Genomic DNA, 21,159 nt, shown 5'->3' with positions numbered 1-21,159 from the left:
CTGTCCCGAGGACATATGAAGGATTTGAAGTGCTGCCAAAGCTACCTTTGTTTACACATAAACACTGATAAGAATTTCTTTGCCTTCCCCTCATTCCCACACCCTTCTTCTTAACATCTTGGATACAAGAAGTTAGTAATTAGTAGACTAGAAAGAAGAGAGGAAAAATGAATTTTCAAAATTGAATGTACCAGTGGCAAATTTTATGAAGGGAAGGGAAACAACAGAAAAGGACAAAGTATACTTGTTTGCAGTCTGGAAGCAAAACGCATTCAAAAACGCTCAAGTGATGTGCCTCAGCTCAAGTAAAGCATTACCAACACCAAAAAGATTACCAACGCTGATGGAGAGCGAGGGGGTTGAGGACAAGAAAGTTTGCTTTTTTCCAATTCTGAAAAAGAAGCAAATACTTTAGAGTAGCTGCTACCCCAGCTGTAGCCAGTAAGTTTTGGGAACAGCTTGGTTCCTTTTTGGCAGCTATATCAGCTACTACAATAAAAGACATTGCCTCCCTTTACAAACCTTATCTTTCTTGAAGTTACATAGGATGGCTTACTTTGCTGCCCAGGTGGGAGGTTCCACTCCCTTCACTAGTGCCCTCGCCTTCCTCCAGCTCTGGCACTCTTTTAACCCTTCCCTGAGCTGATTCAACTCAATAACTTGGCAGAAAGCTAAACTCAAAAAGAAGGTTAGCTTAGTTGTTGAGTTGAATGGGTTTACTGAACAATCAGATGATTACCACAGGTGGAGCAAGAGTGAGGGCGTATAACTTAAAGGTAGAGGGCTTGTTGGAAAGCTAGGAGGAACAGGACTTTCTGGTTTTTGAAGCAGACATACAATGTAACTTTATCCTTATATCCTTAGACCACTACAACTACACTAAAGGTAGTGATCTAATAAACTTGACAAAGGTGTATCGCAGTTCAAAAAAACAAAAAAAACAAAACCACATGAAATTTGTTAAGTGACTCCTGTGGGACATATGTTTTGGATTAAGAGCTTTCCTGAGTCAATGTAAGAAAATACATTTTCAAATCTTTGGCACAGAATGGAAGTTGCAGTAATTTGCATGAAAGAGGAAAGATGAGGGTGAAAGAACATGGCTTCAAGAAGAGCCTTTTGCTTGAAGGCTTCAAGCTTTTTGAAAACAGGCGCGGAACAATATGCCCTGGAATTAGATTCACTGCAGAAGCAGACAACCTAAAAGAATATAAATCAACAGAGAACAATACTTCAAGGTTTCAATAGCAGCAGTTTAAACAGAGGCATCATTTAAAATTGTAGGAGCTTTGCAACTGGGATCCATAGTTAGAGATCTTAGTAGAGGTGGTCTCAGTGGAGTGGAAAGAACAGAGCAGATAGTTCAGAAATGTCAAGGGCAAGTAACACACTTGAATCTATAAATTAGAAGGAAAGGAATTGGACATGACATCAAGATGAAAAGCAGTGGCAAGAAATTTGTCTCTCCAGGATTATGGGAAAATCGAGAGTTAAGATGGTCTGTGATCACAGTCACCAGAAGCAACAATTCACCACTTCTATCATCATCTTTAGATTATGTGATCATGTGGATCATCTCACTGATACCACTGGAGACTAATGGGATCAAAACATAGGCATTTCCACAAATGCAAGACAAGGGAGAGGAGGAAGTAACTTCAGAAAAACATGGGAACGTTCCCTTCAGTATCACTGAAGTGCAATCTTGATTAGCTGTGGTGATGCCAAGCCAAAATTCTGGTGGGATCAATGGTTTAAACTGGCATAAACTGGCTCCACTGCCAGAAGAGGCAGCACTATGCTCTATCTCCATAACCCAGCACAAACTTTTTATGTAGCTGTGCAGCAAATTGGATCATATTATTGACTTAGCTGAAGGTTATGGGAAGAAAGTAGCAAAAGGGAAGAACTGTTTAACCCACCACTACTTCTGAGGGAAAAACTGTCTAGGGTCATGGTTTGATACAGTCAATCCAGCTTTAAAACTCCTGGTGCCAGATCAAAAATGATGGGGTTCCATGATACAAAGCACTGATCCAATACAATTTCACTTTGCAGTTTGAATTTGTTTAAAACAAAGCCCAAAACGGAAGAATTAACTTTACACTGGTGAGTTTTATGCTAATTAGATCTCTCTTACAGTTGGCATAACAGCAGCATAAGAGCACAAAGGCATTGTCAACTTTGTATTTTGTGTCCTGACCTAATTTAGTTCAAGTGTAATAATGGCCTTGCATCTCACCCAGATCAAGCTGGTCCTGCTGAGTGACTCAGTGGCACGCAAACCTAATATTAAAGTTCAAGGACCTGTGTCATCTTTGCATTCTGGTCAACAATTTCAGTGCGTGGGACAGGTTCCATCTTCATTGGTAAGAGGCCCCATATAACTGAGGAGAGAAAACGTGATGGTGGGTAAAGGGTATCTACAACCTGCCCAGGTAATTGTGATGTTATTACTGTAACCTTGTCCACTTGCCTCAATCCACAATTCCTATTGTTTGCCCATATATTTAATTTAAAAATGGGTTGCAACCTGAGCATTCAACATTATTCAAGGACACCTCAGGTTAAAGACTTTGTAAGACTCATTTTGGCAGCTGTTATTGCCAGTGCCTAAAATTGCATTTCTGTGTAATAACAGGTATTTTGCAGGGTGCAATTTGCCAGTGCTCTTCTGAAAGGATGGGGCATTTTGATTTCTTGGTTAGGGACCAGAACTTCCTACGGGTTCTGCAAAGTGTCTCTGAAGATTTTTAAAGTAGGTGCTGCCAGTTCTTGTAATTTGATTGCAAGTTAGGTAACAGCTATTTTATTATCCTCACACCTACTGGAAGCAAAGAACGTATTGAGAATTTCAGCTGTCATTGGCACAAAGGCATTTGTGCCTGGCTGTCCTGGCTGCGGAGAAATGTGAGAACATGACCTAGCTACACCCAGAAAAGCAGTCCCAAATGTGCAATGAAAAGACACATTGTAGGTTACATTTGAGATTGATACTGAAATAACTTTTTCCATCCTTTGGCTCTTCTGCTGTAAACTGGGAATAACAGGGTTACCTCATTTTACAGGGATGGTTTGAAGACAAATGTCTTACAAGCACAAGATACTTGGCGTTAGGGTACTGAAAGCCATTCAGCACCGAGGCAAGGGATTATCCTTTCTCCAGGAAGCACAAATGGCAACAGTCCCTCCTGCAAGACCAAGGATTTGGAGCTGGGGGCAAGAGGAAAGACATGGAAGCAGAGGAAAGGGAAACCAACCCGCTGCACTCTGTTCCTGCGAGGGGGACAGGGCTCACGGAGCGTCAAAGGGTCCCTCAGCTCTACAAAATGCTGGGGGGCCCAAAGACACCGGCCATCGGGGAACAGGCAACGGCCCGGGCAAAGAACTCCCGCTGGAGGGGGCCGGGAGAAGGCGGCCCCGACAACTCGCAGTGCCGCCCCTCCGGGGAGCGGCAGGACCGAGGGCAGGCCCGGCCCAGCGGTACCGACTACCCTGCCAAGGGCGCGGCGGCGAAACAGGGCGGGGGCTCCCGATCGGGAGGGCGCTTTTCACCCTCAGAAGCGCTCGCCGCCCCCCCCCACCCCGGGCAGCAGCATCTCGCCGCCGCGCCCCCCTCACCCGGCGGCGCGCAGGCGCAGTAGCGGTTGCCGCCACCGCGGCGCTTGCGCAGTGGGGCCGAGGCTCGGCAGGCGCGCTCGCTGCCGCGGGGCTCCGGCACTGGCGGAAGGCGGCGCTGCTGCCGCTGCGCGGAGCCCGCCCGGCCCCGACACAAAGACGAGGGCGGCTGTGGCGGCAGCGGCTCCTGCCCGCCCGCAGCCCGCCGTTCCCGCGGCACCACATGGCGGCAGCGCTGCGGCCGCGCCTGGCGCCGCCCCCGCGGAGCTAGGCCAGGGCAAACCGCGGGCCGCCCCGCTCGCTCCTCTCCCGCCCAGCCCGGCCGACCCCGTCCGTCCCCGCCGCCTGCGGGAGGAGCGGAGCGGGGCCCTGCACAGCCCCGCCATGCTGCCCCCGGGTCGCCGCGCTCTCTGCCGCCCACCGCGCCGCCGCCGTCGTCGCCCGGCGGGGCTCCTGCCCGCGCTCCTGCTCCTGACGGCGCTGGGGGGCGGCGGCGCCGCGCTGCCCCCGGGCTGTAAGTACGACGGTCGCCCCAAGAGTGCCGGCAAAGCGGCGGCGGCCGGCGGCCCGGTGGAGGTGAAGGTAGTTTGCAGCAACCTGGAGCTCGCTCAGGTCCTGCCTCCCGAGGCGCTGCCTAACCGGACGGTCACCCTGTGAGTACCGTCCCCGGGTGGGGGGCCTTGGTGCGACGTGGACGGGGGGGAGGGAGCGCCGACCTGAGGTAAAATGGGGTCAGCGGGGCGGGGTGGGGCGCGCTTGACCCCATCTGCTGCCGGGGAAAGCCCGAGGAGCGGACTTTTTTTTGGCTGTGCTTTTCATGTTTTCCCATAGCTTTGGGGGGTGGGGGCGGGGAAGCGTCCCGTTACTCACTGGCGGGGCAGGCGAAGGCGCGGGGGGCTGCGCGGGGCGGGACCGCCCCGCGTAGCCCTCCGCGCCGCCGCCCGCTCGGTGGAACAGCATCCCCACACGCCCCGCTTGCTCCTTCTTCCCTTTTGGGGCTGCCTTCCATTAGACGGTTCAGGCTGCTCAGGAAGCTTAGGTGTTCCTTTGTTAAAAGTAATTCCACGATTTTATTTATTTTTTTTAAACTTCCCTAATTTTTTTTTTAATCTCGGGAGAAACTCTGCTTTGGAGTACTGTGCTTTGAGGTAGTTTTAACAACCGATCTCTAAGAGAGCGCATGAGCTGCTCTGTGTGCGGTAGGCTAGGTGGGTCTGGAGTTTCACGGTAGCAAACAGCAACCTGTTCGTTGCAGCTTGCGATAACACCAGCTGAAGAGATTTATTTTGTTTCTTCTTTGGAAAAAAGGTCGGTTTACTTCCACGTAGCAGTAGGCGTGCTCTCTTTATGTGGAGGCGATCCTAGCTCATCCATTTGAATAACAAGTTTCAAACAGGATGTGCAACTTACTCCAAAGTAAGAAATATGTTGCTATTTACTTAGACATGAGTGTGTACATGTAAAGAAAGGATTTGCAAGTTGTTTTTCTTCCTGAGACATTAACTTGTCACTTTAGCAAAGAAGTTCATAGAATCATAGAATGGTTTGGGTTGGAAGGGACCTTTAAAGATCGTCTAGTCCAATCCCCCAGCCATGGGCGGGGACAACAGCAGCACTGGATTTCATCTGTGGATGGTCCTAAAAGTGGAACCCTCTCCCTTCTTTAGAGAGCCTTAAAGTACATATGCTACTGTGGGAAGAAGACTCAAGTGCAACCAAGTAGTATGTGAGAAAATTGATGAAAAGAAACTGAATTATGGGCTCTAGCTTTATATATTTTTGTACTTAACTGGAAATAACAGGTTTGAAAGATCTACCAATAATTCAAGTTTAGTAAGCACAGAATGTATATAGTTCTGTCATGAGAACAACAATCTGCCTGCTGCTTTTGTGAACTTCAACAGCACTGAAACACCCCGGAGGGGCTTCTTTCAGTAAGTTTTAGTGAGGTGTGGACCTGGTCAGTGGCAGATGCATGGGTCTGGACCTGTGAGAAAAGGGAAAGCCAAAAAAAAGGGAGATGATTAAGGCTAAAGTAGTTGTTCTTGCTTGGCAATCTGCAAGGGTGCAGAGAATATTTCTAAGTGACCTGTGAGAAATGACCAGAAATATGCATATATGAAGTTTCTGAAGTTGAAAAGAAAGCAAAAAGTAGGTGGTGATGGCTGTTTGATCAACAAATCCATTTTGGTCTTTGTTAGCCTCCAATGCTTTGCAGCTGATTAACTGTTAAAAATATAGTATTATCCATTAAAATTTTGATAAAAGTGGATGTTAGTATGGCTGATAGGCTGAAGTTGACTATGGGGGTCTTTTGGTTCAAAAAACTTGGAGTCACAGCTCTGACTGCTGTGAAAGACAAGCAGATATCAAATACAGCAGCCTTCTTTGCTGTGAATGGACCTTTGTTCATAATTGCAGTGACAGAAGAATTTGGAAGAATGGTTCATCTTTGATCTTGATTTTCATACTCCTTCACTATCTAGAGTGTATCTAGAGCATATCTACATACACTAATTAGTTGCTTTCAGTTTTAACTGGCCTTTGAAGTTCATGATAACTTCCAAAACATTTATTTTTCTCTTTTAAACTTTTTAATAGACATAGCAAGAAACAATGTGATTTTTTTCATTGTTATTTGTAGTAGGTATCATAACTGTGTGGATACAATTAGTATGAACACACACTTTGAAATTTTACTTAAATATAAGGCAAATATTATTAAACCAATTCTCCTGTTTTTTCTAAGAGAGTGGACACAAAAACTGTTGTGGTTCAGGATCTTTCAAGTTTGTTGACTCTCGAGGCATGACTTTCCATATCTCTGAGAGAGGCTTTTTTTTTTTTCACTGAATTCATGTTAAACTGGTTAGAAAGTTTTAGTGATTTATGGGGTCTGTTGCCACGTGCCATTTCACTAACATGTTGATTAGTAGTGGTTGGGTTAATAGTTATCTAATCTTTTGCCAAAAATTACTTTTTTTCCTAAGCTGATACTTAGAATTGCAGCACTTGGTGGACAGTGGAAGGTTGTCTGATTAGAGTCAAACTGCCCTGAGTTATCTTGAATCTTGATTCTTGTGGGATTCTTCTATTAAGATAAGTACTAGTTCTATTATAGCTTTTTGGATTATTGGATCACTGAAGAGATAAGTAGCTGAAAATAGATCGCTGTTGTGTAGATCAACTGCATTTTAATTCAGTTAATTTTCTTTTATGTTGACTGCTATTTTGCACAAACTGATTTTAAATACGAGGACCTATGTAGTTTTATGTAACTTCTTGGTTTGAGTGAGCTAGGAATGACTCAAATGAAGTGATTATATTCGTTGTAGAAATCCTGATTGCATCCTTATCATTGATCAAACTCTTAGACTTTAAGTAGATCAGCTGCTGTGTATTTAGCATTTACAATTTTTTTCCCCCAGTTAAGTATTTTTGAGGACAAGCACCTCTAAAAAGTGAGGAAATAAGAGTAATAGTGGCAGTTAGGATAAATGAGTAGCAACTGAGGATGTGGCCAGGTTATTTCGTTCTTGCACACCATTGTAGTTAGTGGTTAACAATGATATTGATAAGTTGGGCAAGGTCACTTAATTTATGAAATGTCTTGGCCTTTTGTTTGCCACAAAACATTTTATTGTCCTAGTAATTTAGGTCAGTATTATTTAGAATCTTTAGTTACAATTCAGAAAAAATGTCCTAACTTGATTTCAATTGATACAAGACAAAGTAAGTTTGTTTCATGATTGAGGAAGGAAAGCAAGCACTGGAAAAAGAGTATGAAAGTATAGAGAGATGTCACTGGGAGAATAAGTAATGTTCAGGATTTCTGGCAGTATTGTAAATTGAGATTCCTTTAGAATCCAGGTGGAATTAGCTGGTGCTTTACTGAGCAGTTGGGTCAAATTCCAACGTGAATTCAAGTTTAGTTGTAGCTGAGGAAGGGACTTTTTCATAGCCGTATATAATAAAAACTGATTGGGATGCAAATGAAGGGTGTATCTACATGAACACCATAGGTGGCTTTGACCTTTGTAGTTTAACCAGCCAGATGAGATGCTTTTGGTGTGAAAATAACATAACTGGGTGAATGTAACTCGGTGCTTTGTCTGCATGCTCTATATTTTAGTAGATAGTGAAGCTGTTGCCATGATTCACATTTAAGTGAGGAATGCACTATATTTTTTTAATAATAGTCTGAGGTAAGGTATCCATTGCTGTTGTGTTTCTTTTGATGCAAGCTCAAATGATGATGTCATAACTTGTTGGATATTAGCCATTACTTTGCTCTTTGGAAGAGAACGTGTCATTCCCTTGAAGACAAGCCCATGAAGTTGTAATCCTCGTTATTTGTTGAGAATTTTAGTTACTGGTTACCCATAGGTTATCCTGTAGGAATAGGACTCTAAATAAACAGAGGAGGTGCATATATATTCAGTAAATAATTGTGTTTCTGAATCAGGAGCCTTAGTGGTCTGCAAACAACTTTGCTTACTCACACATCCTGATAGGAATACATGAGTATCAGTGTTCGCACTTACAAGTGTTAGAATTTACAAGCCAGAGGATTAGCCTGGATTTGTGTTCAGAACTGTTCAAAGATATGTTTAACTGGGTTGCTGTTGAGAAACATCTTAAAATGTCATGGTTTTTGCCAGCTCCTAAATATAATCATGTCGAACTGCATTCATTAAGCAGCTGAAAGGCATACTTATTTGGCCTTCCAGATATGAGTGCAGCCTTTCCATTTGTAACACAAATTCCTAAATTCCAAAAGTTTCAAAGCAAAAGATCACTCATATTGCAAGGAGTCACTTGTATCAAAATGTGTGATTACATTGTAAATACGTGAATTACATACAATTACATGAGTCATTTTTTCCTTTTTACAGAGAAAGGACTCTTCAGGATTTAAAAATAAAGCAAATAGATATTATGTAGTGACTTATATTTATGATTTTTAATATTATTTTCTTCTTTTGAGGCATGATCTGATGCTTTGCTAAACTGTTTTCATTTCCTTTGTTTTATTTAGTTGGGCCTCTCTCATTACATGTTTAGAAAAAAGTGACCAAAATATTGACAAACAGGAAGTATAGGCACAGTAAATTTCTTCCGTGGAAGTTTGCCTCTTCTTTTAAAGTGCATTTCCATTATTAACTTGAAGGTACTCTTGACAGCTAATCCCTTTTTTGTTAAAATAGTCTATTTTAGACTGTCGTAAGTGCTCAGTACTAATAACTTGGGCAGTGATAACATTTTTTGAAGACACAAAGGGCTAATAACTCCCTTTAGAACTTATCTTAAAATTTTCTTTGGTGTGTGGATACACAGACTATGCAAAATATGTTTTTCTCATGAACACATGACGGTACAGAGACAGTACTTGAGAATTGTTGTATCCACAGTTTAGTAATTCGCAAGTACTTGTGCATGCCTTTTTACCAGTGGCATCCAACCCCTAAAAACCATTAGTGATGTTTCATTTTCTGTTTTTTCTATTCAGTATACAACTACCAGATCTTGTGTACGACTTTACCTTGTTGAGAAGATAGCAATCCACATTCGAAATCAGATACATGCTTTGCTGTATGCCATATTCCAACACTGATTCATTATTGTGGGTTATTACTATAGGATATTGAATACATACAGTATTCTTTTATGATTGTGTACACTTTTGTGTATATATATTTGAGTATTGCAGGAAAATTCTGAGGTCACAATTTGAATGATTGTATCAATGCATACTGTTTTTTAAAAAAGATTATTCTTCTATATAAGCATTTTTTAATTGTTTTAGATGCCTTTCACAAAGAGATTATTGTACTTTTGATTAAATACATGAAGTAGAAATACGGCTTCTGTACCATAGATAAAACTGTAGGCAGTTGTATCTAAGCCTGGTGTTCAGATTTTGAATGAGAGCTATGTATTGATTACTGCTGAGTTAAAAATAAGGGAGGAGGACAGAGCTAAGTTCTGCAAAATTCTGGAGAGCAAATTTAAATTTTTGTAATGAGGATAAATTAATTTTTTAATTCTTTGAGCCATAGTGTTAGAGTTGTCCAATACCTTTGTTCCCATGAGGATATCCATGTAAGCAATGCCCTTTATGTGTTCATTAGCCCTTCAGTGAGTATTAAATGTTCAATGCTTTATTCTGTATCTAGCCTCAGGAAGAGAGATTTTCATCCTCAGGACTAATACTTTTTTTTCTCTTAATGTTGTCTTTTATTGATCAGTAGTAGTCCTGTTTTTGTTTCAGTTTGGCAAAACTGCAAAATATTAAAATTTAAAAGTTAATGCCAAGAGTTAAAGAAATAGAACTAGAATTGGCACTGCAGTGATGAAGAATGAATAACTACATATGTCTCATTTCTTTTTGCTTGCAGTTTGTTCATGTTTCAGAGGTTATTTTTGAAATTTAAAACGAGTATGGAGCGGCAACATTAGATTTTTCAGAATGTAATGTTTCCCATATGTACTTTGCATGGGCCAGATATGTTGCAGGTTTATGGATTTGTCATTACTGCCTTATTTAGTCTTTATCTTCACCATAATAGTCTCCATAGTTTTTGAATCTATACAGTTTAAATGCTTTCTTTGTACCAGTAGTTAATCCATGAAAATTAAAAACAGTTGAGCATTTCTTTTCTTCATTAATATTAAATTGTTTTAAATTTAAGAACTTCAGAGGAAATAGCTAAAGTATATTTTTGTGAATTTTGCTTTCTGCTGTAATACAATGAAGGAATTTTAAATATTAATTTGTAAAATCTTAAATAATCTATTAAATATCTTTAGTCTTTAACACAGTAAATAGATGAGAATTTTATTTTCACCTTTGGATTTCACTGTTTGGCTGTTCAGCAATGAAAGCTGCAATGTCTTGCTGCCCTTTGAGTGCTATAGTGGGACAAATCATATCCATTCGTTACTGTTTATGTGCATTACTGTGTTGTGACTCCTCTTTCGGTAATAACAAAGGGCATGTCCACTGGTGCAGCACAGTACTGTCCTACAGATCTCCAGGCTGTCTTAGAGTGAATGGGATGCCAGTGCACTGCAGTGCAGAGCTGCTAGGGCAGTTGCTTGGGTGGTGTGTGTGATTCAGGCTAGTCAGCCAGTTTTGGCAGGGCTGCAGAGTTGTTGCTTTTGGAGTACGAACTTGACCTTTTTGGCAAGGCAGACCAACTAAGCTTTTTTTGGGGGAAAAAACCCAAACAAACCAAGCATAATAAATGCGGATTGATTAAAGACATTTAAGAAATAGGCGTATTAATTCCACTAATCTGTCCGCACTGGACAGCGTGTTCTAGGATTCTCCACGTCTCCAACATTACAGCTCTAGGTGGCTCTGGGCTGTGCCGTCTTCATGTGCTTTGTCTAAGAATACAATCCACATCCTCTGCTAGGTCAGTTCAATCTAGGGAAAGAAAGATGCTTTGAGGTAGAGGGAGGGAAGTTAGCATCTAGATACGGAGTTGAAGAAAGGCAGGGAGATTGGATTAAAAGGCAGAAACTGCTACTGGGAGTTCAGGAGGAGTTGAGATGGGAGGGAGGGTTTCTTTGAATGGATGTGTTGGTTATGGAGATGTGAAATCAGAAGGACTTCAGAGGGAATGAAGGCAGAGCAAATAAGGTGCTGAAGGGTGAGTGTAACTGGCTTAGTGAGAGATGGCTAAGAATTCTTGGAAATTCAGCAGCTACCCACAAAATCAATAAAGGCAGGATAAGTGACTGGATGCCAGTAGGAAGAGATGGATCATACAAGGAAATGGTAGTGGTATAACATGGTCTGGGAAAACTCTTCTGATATTGTCCACATGATGTGCTATTTCCGTTTGAGGAGATGAACATAAAGGTTTATTTCTGTCAGATACAAGAACTCGTTATTAGTTAGCCCATGTTGCTGTAGAATAGGTTTTACCTTGAAACTTAATATTGGGCAGAATTTGCAGATTACGTGCAGATTTCTAAAAGCATCCTGTAAGACATCCGAAACAACTGATTCTAATACCTCGAACTGTTGTTTTAGGATAACAGCCTCTGGTGTTAACAGGAATTTAAACCCATTCTCAAAATTGTGTGTCGATGCGCTTATTAACGTTTCCGTGGGTTGCTGTGAGCTGACCCTACAGCTCTTTGCTGGAGAAGGGAGGTCTCCCTCCACCCTCTCTTCCTGCCTCTGGCACAGGGATGATCAGGAGCAAGGGCCAGGGAAAGGAGATCTCCCTCTCTGAGGGCGGAAAGTTACATCCACATCCAGCTGCCTGTAAAACTGTAGCCTGAGCTGGAGCTGGCATGTTTGTACCTTCACCTTCCAGTCACTTGCTGCACGGGTGGTCCCCCACCCCTCCACCCCTTCCCTTGCTGCTGTACTAGCATTTGTCTGGCTCCATGCCTAGTCAGTTCAGGGAGCTAAACTATCCAAAAACTGTTGACTTCTGTAGGATTACGGTACCAATTTTTGTGCAAATGATCTTCATGTGCCAGCAGTTGACAGGAAGTGCTTGCTAATGTGTCTACACAAAGCAGTTTCTAAAGAGCACATATACACGATAGGAAATGTAAATACATGTGAGACTGGGTGTGACAGCATATGCTATAATTAATATTACTGTGATATGACACACAGAATGTATTGGCCCTAACAGCTTAAATTTGGGGAGTTTGGCTAGGCATCTGTGTGTGTGCAGTATTTCCTGGGAAGAGAATTACTCTCTTGCATGTATGTGTGGAGGTTGGAGGGGTAGGGTAAACTTGCACTGAACTGCAAGTCAGTGAGAATCCTAAAAAGTGTACATCTGGGGGCTAAGAAGTGGGAAACTCAGGAGGGAGCAGAAGGGAGGGCAGTAGAACAGGAGGGTTACTACAGACAAAGCCGTTCATCATCTCTTAAACTAATGCAGATGCTACAGATAAGAAGGGGGGGAGAGAGAACTTGGAGGAAGCTTCCCAGAATGTAATGGTCACAAGGGTTAGGTTACCAGTGTTTATGGTTAGCTTTAGAAACGACAACTCAGAGTTAGTATTGGAAGAAACTGGATGTTCCTGTGTCCTCTTAATTTTTCTCTTAGGTAGGCTTTCCAACCTGGGATAAGTACTAGAAAGAGAGGTTTGGTTGGTAAGGTCATAATTTCACAAGATTTTCTTTTGATAGTAGTATCATTTTCAACAACATTGCTACTCATTCTTGCATTCTGTTTTGCCCCTCAGTTCTGTCCTTTTTCTAAGAAGATTTTTATTCAGTACTTTTACATAGAAAAGTCACTGAGGTAGTCCCGTGATTGGCACTTTATTTCACTAGAAATAAAGAATTTCTGTCCTTAAAGAACAGTTTGTCCTTAAAGGCAATCAATAAAGCATGTGGCCACATACTGAATGTCAAGCAAAAAATATCTTCAATAGCAGTGCACAAAGTGAGCAACATTGCTTGAATGATGCAGGGATTGTGTAGAAAAAAAGTCCATCATTGCATCATATAAAGTTAGCACATTACTGGTTAAAAATGGAGTGATACAAATAGACACAGTTTTAATTCTGCAGTTTTGTTACTTCTGAGTGTTTTATTTTACAATCTTAGTATTGTTTAGTGTGCATAATAATGAAATAGCACAGGAAATCTTTTATTTGTTGCAAACGTCTATTTTGCAAATGTTTCATTGCTAAGCTTCCTCAATTATAATGTTTTTGTTAACTTGGAAAATACTGTCTCCTTTTGTTAGAGGCTTTGGAAAGATTCGTAATTCTTTCTACGTATTTAGCTTGTGGAGTGTTCATTTCTGGGTTACTTTTAAGCAAGTGCTGTTCATGTTCTGCTCAGTCCATTACTTATGTTTCTTTCCCTTTGACACCAGTAACTCAGTAGAAGGCAAAATGCTAGCTGTTGAAAAATATTGGTTTTATGTCCTTGTTAAATCACAGCTTCTACAAGATAAACTTCAAAAAATGTATTTCTTTTTGCATGTTCATGGCTTTCAGCAGAAAACATTTTTCTTTGTTGTACAGATGGGTATTTTAGTCCATTTTTTGCTGGTGGCCATTTTCCCAGTCCTTAGAGTATACAGCCATCATCATGAAATGATCTGATTTATTTTCTATTTCCTGGCTCTCTATTTGAGTCTCTTACAAGGTGTTCTGGAAGCTACTTCAGCATTCAGCTAAAAGTTACGCTGTCTCCCAGTCTTCGTACAGGTTTCTTGCATGCCATTTTGACTATTTTGTAATAGTGTTAATGGATACGTGTGTATTTAATAGTATCCTGTGAAAGGGTTCATTTGTGAAGTTTGGAGATGCATTCTAAATTCCTGCCACTTGACTGCTGTCTTAGTGATGGTTGTTTTATAGCTGACAAGCCTAAATTGTTTCATAGAATAAAACTTTTTTCACTTAGTGCTTATCACCTTATTTTAATGGTAAAAACAAATCAAGCCTTGATTTTTTTTTTCCTGTTGTATCAAAAAAAAAAAAGGATTATTACATCACCTTTAGTATCTGTTGCTAAAACTCTTTGTAGTACAAAGGACAGACTTTGGGTTTGACTGCATAGTTACGTTTTGCATGCTAGAAACTGGGCATCTATTGCTAAAGGTCTCGCCAATAAGTTAGAGCTGGAGTTGAGTTTCTTTGCAGAGTTTTGCCAAATTCTTCTGCCACTTTATGGAGCAAAATGGAAACAGGGCTTTCAGATCCAAGCTGTATTGAACAAAGGAACATTTCAGCAATGTTCTTGGAATGGGTGAAAAGCTGGGGTGTTTTGGGGTTTTTTTGGGGGGGTTGTTATTTTTTTCTTGAGGTGCATTGTTTCAGATCACCTCTTTGTCTCTACAACCATTCTGTTTAGTCAAAAGAGAAGGAAATGTGTTGCTTTAAGGTGACTTGAGACATTGCCCATAATGCTTTCTAGAACCTACTTTTCAGCTGCCTTTTCTTCCAAGTTTTTCGTGTTAATTCCTGTGGCTGTGAGTGTGTCTGCATGCAGTAGTTCCACATTTTATTTTCTGTTATGTAAGGGTTGGACAAGCAAAATGCGTTTGTTCCGAGCAGGTATTGTTGATCATTTAAAAGAAAAAAAAAAACCAAAACCAACCTGATCTGGAGCTTGAAAGACATAGGGAGCAACAATGACATTGGGCTATGGAAACCCTTTCATGAAATCTCCAGGTACATCGTTTATGTTGCAAAGCCACTTATTAAAGAAGAGTTGAACAAGATGGGGATGAGTAGAGATCTGTAGCTCTCTACTATTTTCCCTTTAAACTTCTTAATGATGAAAAAGTTTGCAGATTTTCGGAATTACTTGCCTCTTAGGAAAAATTACGGTCTTAAACTAGTAACTTAGAATTATTATTGATCACAAATAATTTTATGTGTTTAAGTGGTACATAATGAATAGTCCATCATGTTACTGTACATTAATGCACAGAAATTGTGAAAGTGACTATAAAATGTCTACTTTGCGGTGAATGCTTTATCGTGTTTTGTTGTCTTATGCCACATCCCTTAACACCTCAGATAATGTATACACTAAATGTATTAATAGCAAGTTTTAAACTGCATTTTTTTAAATATTAAAACATTTTTAAGTGTGATGAAATGTCTTAGGTTATATGGAGTATTGTAAAATCTATCATTTATTGTACTAAACCTTTATGGTTGAGCAACTAACAGCTTCTGCAGAGAAAATACTAAATCAGGCTGACTATAATTTGTATATCACACTCCAGAGAGAAATTTACCTAGTGCACAGCTATTCAAAGGCTTCTACTTTAGGACTATTATTTTATAGGCAGTGTCAGAAAACTAATTTTTTTTTTTACAGAACTGTAATTTTTATTTAGTTTAAATTTAGTTCAGTCAGTTATAGCTACTTTTGAAGTCGTTTCTGTTCCATTTTGGATAGCTCCTTTTTCTGGAAAAAGTAGAGGTAAAATCAATAAATCTTAAGATGAAGTCAATTATAAGTAAAATACAAATTATTTCTGTGCTACCAAAGATTGTAGCTTGCTTGCCTGTGTTGACTTGAATGTTTTCTGAACCTCATGTTTTTTGTTCTTATTTTATTCATAAGTTTAAAATTGTTCTGTGTTTTTTTCTTGCTGCTGCTGTTATGCCTTATGTTCCGTTTGCATTAGCTATTAATGAGGTTTTTTATAAGTTCTTTCATTCATTTCTTTATAAATTATTTTTCTTCCCGCATACGTTTCTGAACCCGGGAAGAACGTTGAAGTAAAGGTGTACTTTGCTCTGAATAGACTTAGTTTGTAGAATGAATCCTGTACCTGCCATTTCTACAAATAATACTTACTATTTAGGTTGCAACCTTCTTCTGTTTGAGTAGAAGTGAAAGTAATTTCAAAGACTTCAGGATGTGTGATTTTAATGCTTCAGTTAAATTTTACTAGCTTTGCAGGCATTCCATATTGTAGATTATTATATTTACCAAACTTGCAGTCTTGCAAATATGTATTCTGGTTTTCTGTTGTAAGTTTGGCCTGGCTTGATGCAAAGATTCCTTGAAATACCTGTAGATTTCTGAAGAGTACCTGGGCTTTCTTGCTTTGTACATCTGTTTTTAAAAAATACTCTGTGTTTCTTTTTTTTTTGTCATCTGGGTTATCACAGCTGCAGCCAAGGGGCAATTTTTCTTCTTTCCTTCATGGAAGGTAGCTTAATGTATCTGACTCTAGAACTGTATTTTCACAAGAGCAAATTTTCTTATCTGACACTGTAGTGGATGCTACAGGCATTATGGGCACATACAACAGTAAATTCTCAATATACTTATAAAGTAATTTTTTCTCATCCTTTCCACCATTCTTGTGATCAGTCTTCACCTGGGATTAGTTGACTGTGTAGTGTACTATGTTGATCACGCTTTTGCAGCTGACATATAAATTAATCTTTTGGAGGATGCCTTGGGTAAATGTGTAGTTTAACGTTCATTGCTTGTGGAGCAACGGGCACCAGGGATACTTGAGGTGAGCTGCAGAAATACATGACATGACTGTAAGGGGAGGAGAAAGAATGGGATCTCCTCCATTTAGCATCAGGACTGTTAACCTGATTGAATGATTTAATCTTAGCTTCATGCATTTTCAAACCTTCCGTCTGTCAGACTGGAAGCAGAAAGATTTTAAAATAATTTGTTCAGCTGTCTTGATTCTGTGTATGTGAGATTGAGAGAGAGATGGACTCAAAGCCAGAGCTTTGAGACAAAAAATTGCCTGCCTTGTGTTTGTCTAAACCACAGAGGCTGAAGGCAATTTTTGAGAAACCTGAAGAAGAAAGCTACTTAGTGTAATATATGGTTGTGTCAAAATGATGCTGTTTTCATAGACTGGTATTTCTGTATTTTAGTTTTATCGTATTCATTATGTGTTTTGAAGTACTAATCGTTGTCATTAGATAACAGATCTTATGCGTTGTAGGAAAGAGGGGGCTGTGTGTGTTTTTGTTTTATGGTTATTGTAAAGGATATCTGAAAGATGTAGTAGACTGGAAGGAAATCTCCTAGTGGCAGTTGTAAGTGTGGAAGTAGTTATCCAGCCTGTAGATGTAACCGGTGTTAAGTGAAGAAGTGCACAGACACATTGGATCTGCAGGATGCATTTGATAGAGGACCTGTCTGAAATTGAATTGACTGTAGCAGAAGTTGTGGAACAAACTGACAGAGTGAATAAGTTTCCAGGACAAGATGGTGTGCACTGGAGAGCTTTTAGAAGAACTCAGTGATGAAAAAGTCAAATGATGAATGTCTGAAGTCTTGCTTAGAACAAACTTGATTTTTGAGGACCGGAAGGATGGCAAATTTTTCTTTAAGTGCATCAGGAGTTTAAGGAAACTACATGTTTTCAAGTTGGATGTTTGTGTTAAACAAATCAATAGACCTTATAATATATATATTGGATATCTGGATAAAGAGAGAGAGATGTACTTTAGCAAATTTACATCTCCTGTAATGGGAAGCTCTTCCCTACAAACCTTTGGAGTTCTTCAGAATCAGCAAAATATTTACAAGGATGATCCAGTTGATATAATGAGACATAGGTGCTTTTCCAAAGGCATCTCTCAGTCCCTTGCCAAAGGCATTTAGAATCATAGAATATTTTGTGTTGGAAGGGACCTTAAAGACCATCTAGTTCCAACCCCCCTGCCATGGGCAGGGACACCTTCCGCTAGACCAAATTGCTCAAAGCCCCATCCAACCTGGCCTTGAACACTTCCAGGGTTGGGGCATCCACAACTTCTCTGGGCAACTTGTTCCAGTGTCTCACCACCTTGATAATGAAGAATTTCTTCCTAATAGCTAATCTAAATCTACCCTCTTTCAGTTTAAAGCCATTACCCCTTGTCCTATCACTACATGCCCTTGTAAAAAGGGATTGAAAATAGTATGTCAGCCTAAAATGGAAAATCATTGTATGAACTTGCTGAAAGATAAGAAGTGGATGTGGAAGTAAAGTAAATGGTTAGCCTTCTCAGTAGAGTGGAGTCTTAGGGACATGTAATCTACAATATATTTCTTAATGACCTATAAAACAGTGTGAGTGGGGGCTTGACAGAGTTGGTGAGTTGCTTGATGTAATAAGAATGAGGGTAAAGTGAAGAATTTCAGAAGAAGTTTGTGAAACTAATAATTGGGCAATAAAATGGCAGAAGCAGCACATTGTAGAAAAATGAAAATTGTATTGGGGGTGATGACAAATCTGTCTTCATATATAAGATGATGGGCACTGAGCTGACCAGAAATCTCCAATTCTTGGTACAAGTGGTAAAGGCAGATCAGATGTTAGGAATTGCTAGGAAAACAGTAGGAAACATCATTATCCCACTATGTAGATTTGTGACTTGTCTGTGTGTTGAATGCTATTTCAGTTCTCGTGGTCTTATCTCAGAATTTTTTGTGTAATAAAGCCGGAAAGAGCTCAGAAATGATTAAGGCGGCACAAAATGACTTTTGTGTGAAGAGTAATTAAGTAAAATATGAATCTTCCATCTGGCAAGAGACCGTCTAGGTTTCTACATAATTAAATGTGGTAAAGAGAGGGTAGGTAGGGATTGATTACTGCTTGTTTCAGTGTAAGAAGTGGGAAGCATCAAATAAAACCAGCAGGAGCTGTGTTCAGAACGAATGAGATGAGGCGTTCTTTATGGAACAGAGCTTTGTACTGCAAAACCTTTTGTAAGGAGTGTTGTGGATGCCAAAATTTTGTGTGATTCAAATGGAAAATAGGCTTTTTTGTGACAGAGAAATAGGTAGCTGTATAGAAAGCAGGTCCTTCTAAGTAAGGAAGTACCCAGCTATACAAGGGATTTCTGAACTTGAGGATAATTTGCATCTGCAGATGGCTGTGATTGGAGATTAGGGTACTGGGCTAGATGGGCCTGATCCAGCTATTCATGTGGAAGAGGGAACTTGCAGTTGTGTGGTCCTTTGAGAGAAGAAGGGATAGATAGAAGTAAAGGAGTGCTTGCTGAGCTTATTTATACATGTCTTAAAAAGATTGCGTTGAGAAGGATGAATGTGTGAAGGATGGCTGGGAAAGGTGGCACAACATGGGAGAATTGAGAGTGTCCTAATGGCTGAGGGTGGCAGCAGAGGAAATGGGAACCAGGTGACATGCTGTGTGGTTTTGAAAACCAAAATGGGTATGGAAGAACAGAATGTCGAATGTGTAGATTGGTTGTTTAATACTTCATTTTCTATTATGCCAATTCTGGTGTTCTATTACGATAATATTATATGGGTGTACTTCCTTTCATATGTTAATTATGTAAGCTTGCATGGTACTTAGGGCACATAACATAGAAAATCCTCTTTTTTTTCTTAATATTTAGGTAGTGCTGTTATATATACCTCAGACAATGAGCTAGGCCTTGTAGTTTGATATAAAGGCTGTTAAACAAAAAGATTTATGCCACATGTGTAAGCTGCAGCAAATAATTTTGTTATGAAATTTACAATATATTGTTCTTGTCTGTTTTTGTTTACAGGATTCTGAGTAATAATAAAATAACAGAGTTGAAGAATGGTTCCTTCTCTGGATTAAACCTTCTTGAAAGATTGTAAGCGCTTCTTAATTTTTAAAGTGAAAATAGCTTTTTAAGTGCTATACTGCTTATGTTTCATTAATAATTCTGAGAACAAATATCTTAAATAAGAGATGTGGTTTTCCATCACAAAAAAATACATGAAAATAAATGAAGAGTTAACATAGTTAAGCATTCTCTTCATTAATATGAATGTCATGTAACAGCATAAAGGGATAATCTCACCTGCGGGTGAGATTAGGGCAGTTTCAGTGGAAAGTTCACTGGAATGCCGTGATGACTGCATTAGCTTTGTTGTTGTTCATCTCGTTATATGGAAATTTATGTTGTAAACAAAATTGTTTAATTTCTTTTCTTATGAAGTGTCAAGCCCTTTATCAAGCAATTGTAAAGTATATTTGTAGGGGAAGTGGATGTATTAGAGCCTCTAAAAGAGGCTAGATGCATTGTAAGTTTGTTGCTGACATTTATTTTAACAGTTTTGCTGCTTACTTTACAACTTCGGTATATACTGAATATATGGGGGGGAAAAAATGGGAGTGAGTCTGATGGGAGTAACTTCTTGGACACCTTTTGCTTCCTGTTTTCACTTTCCCTTTCAGATGATATATCACCTATGGGATAAGAAGAAGCATTGTAGCTTCTGTTACAGTCAGCTTTTTTCCAGCTGGTAGAAGGTCAGGATTGGCAGGTTGATCTACCTTGGGAGCAAGGTAGAGATAAGGATTTAGAGATAAGGATTTTGCTAGGCCATTTGACTGGGAAAGTAGCCAGTTTCACGATCATCTCCCAACATCTAGGAAGAGTTCCAAATGACTTTTGGCTTCAGGGGATTAAAATTATTTTATTCTTCTTCTAAAACTTGAAGGCTGCAATCCCAGTCACCTGGCCTAGATAAATTCAAAGACTTCCACCATTCCATCCCCCAAAAGCCAGAAGAAGGATTTGTCTTCTGCACTGGCAGATGAGCTTTATTGTAGAAATAAGCCATTGTGCCAAAGAAGCAAGGTTATCAGCAGTGATGGCATTCTAGATCTTTACACATTATTTTGGCATCCTTGCTTAGGTGGTAATAAAGACATCTGCTGACAGTTGTTATTTGTTGTAACTTGTTACAATTTTCAGACAGGAAATACTTGAAACTCTGATTAGTTTGAGAAGATCATTCACATTTGTTCTATGAATCCAAATCTTAATTTTCTTTAAAATTGTAAGAACCCAGCTTTCTTCCATTTAACTCCTGTCATTTGTAAGGATTTTTTTAGGTTATTTTAATGTTTCCTTTCATGAAAAGGAAGAGAAAGCAGTAAGGCAGGTTATCACGTTTTGAGCATTTAAAGTGATCTGGGATAGCAGTATTTTAAATGGTATGGTGATATCATCTGAATGAGATAACACACTTTATGTGCACTGGTGTAGGAGTTAATACATCAATAAATGATTATTAATGATGGCCAGGTGCCTTCATCGTAAAGGAAG

The 21,159-nt window shown here is 39.8% G+C and overlaps 1 protein-coding gene across 1 annotated transcript in view; it reads left to right on the top strand.

Moving 5' to 3' along the window:
- Positions 1 to 4,002: 4,002 nt before the first annotated feature.
- Positions 4,003 to 21,159, top strand: part of ADGRA3 (adhesion G protein-coupled receptor A3) — a 57,235-nt gene continuing 40,078 nt past the window's right edge. Inside the window, exons 1-2 of the mRNA XM_059817679.1 lie at positions 4,003 to 4,271; positions 19,624 to 19,695. Coding sequence (XP_059673662.1) covers positions 4,003 to 4,271; positions 19,624 to 19,695 — 341 coding nt within the window. The remainder of the gene's footprint in view (positions 4,272 to 19,623; positions 19,696 to 21,159) is intronic.

This window comes from Gavia stellata, chromosome 5 (genome assembly GCF_030936135.1).
Source record: "Gavia stellata isolate bGavSte3 chromosome 5, bGavSte3.hap2, whole genome shotgun sequence".
Taxonomy (NCBI): domain Eukaryota; kingdom Metazoa; phylum Chordata; class Aves; order Gaviiformes; family Gaviidae; genus Gavia; species Gavia stellata.
Note: the sequence above shows the minus strand (reverse complement) of the source record. Positions and strands in the feature narration are given on the sequence as shown.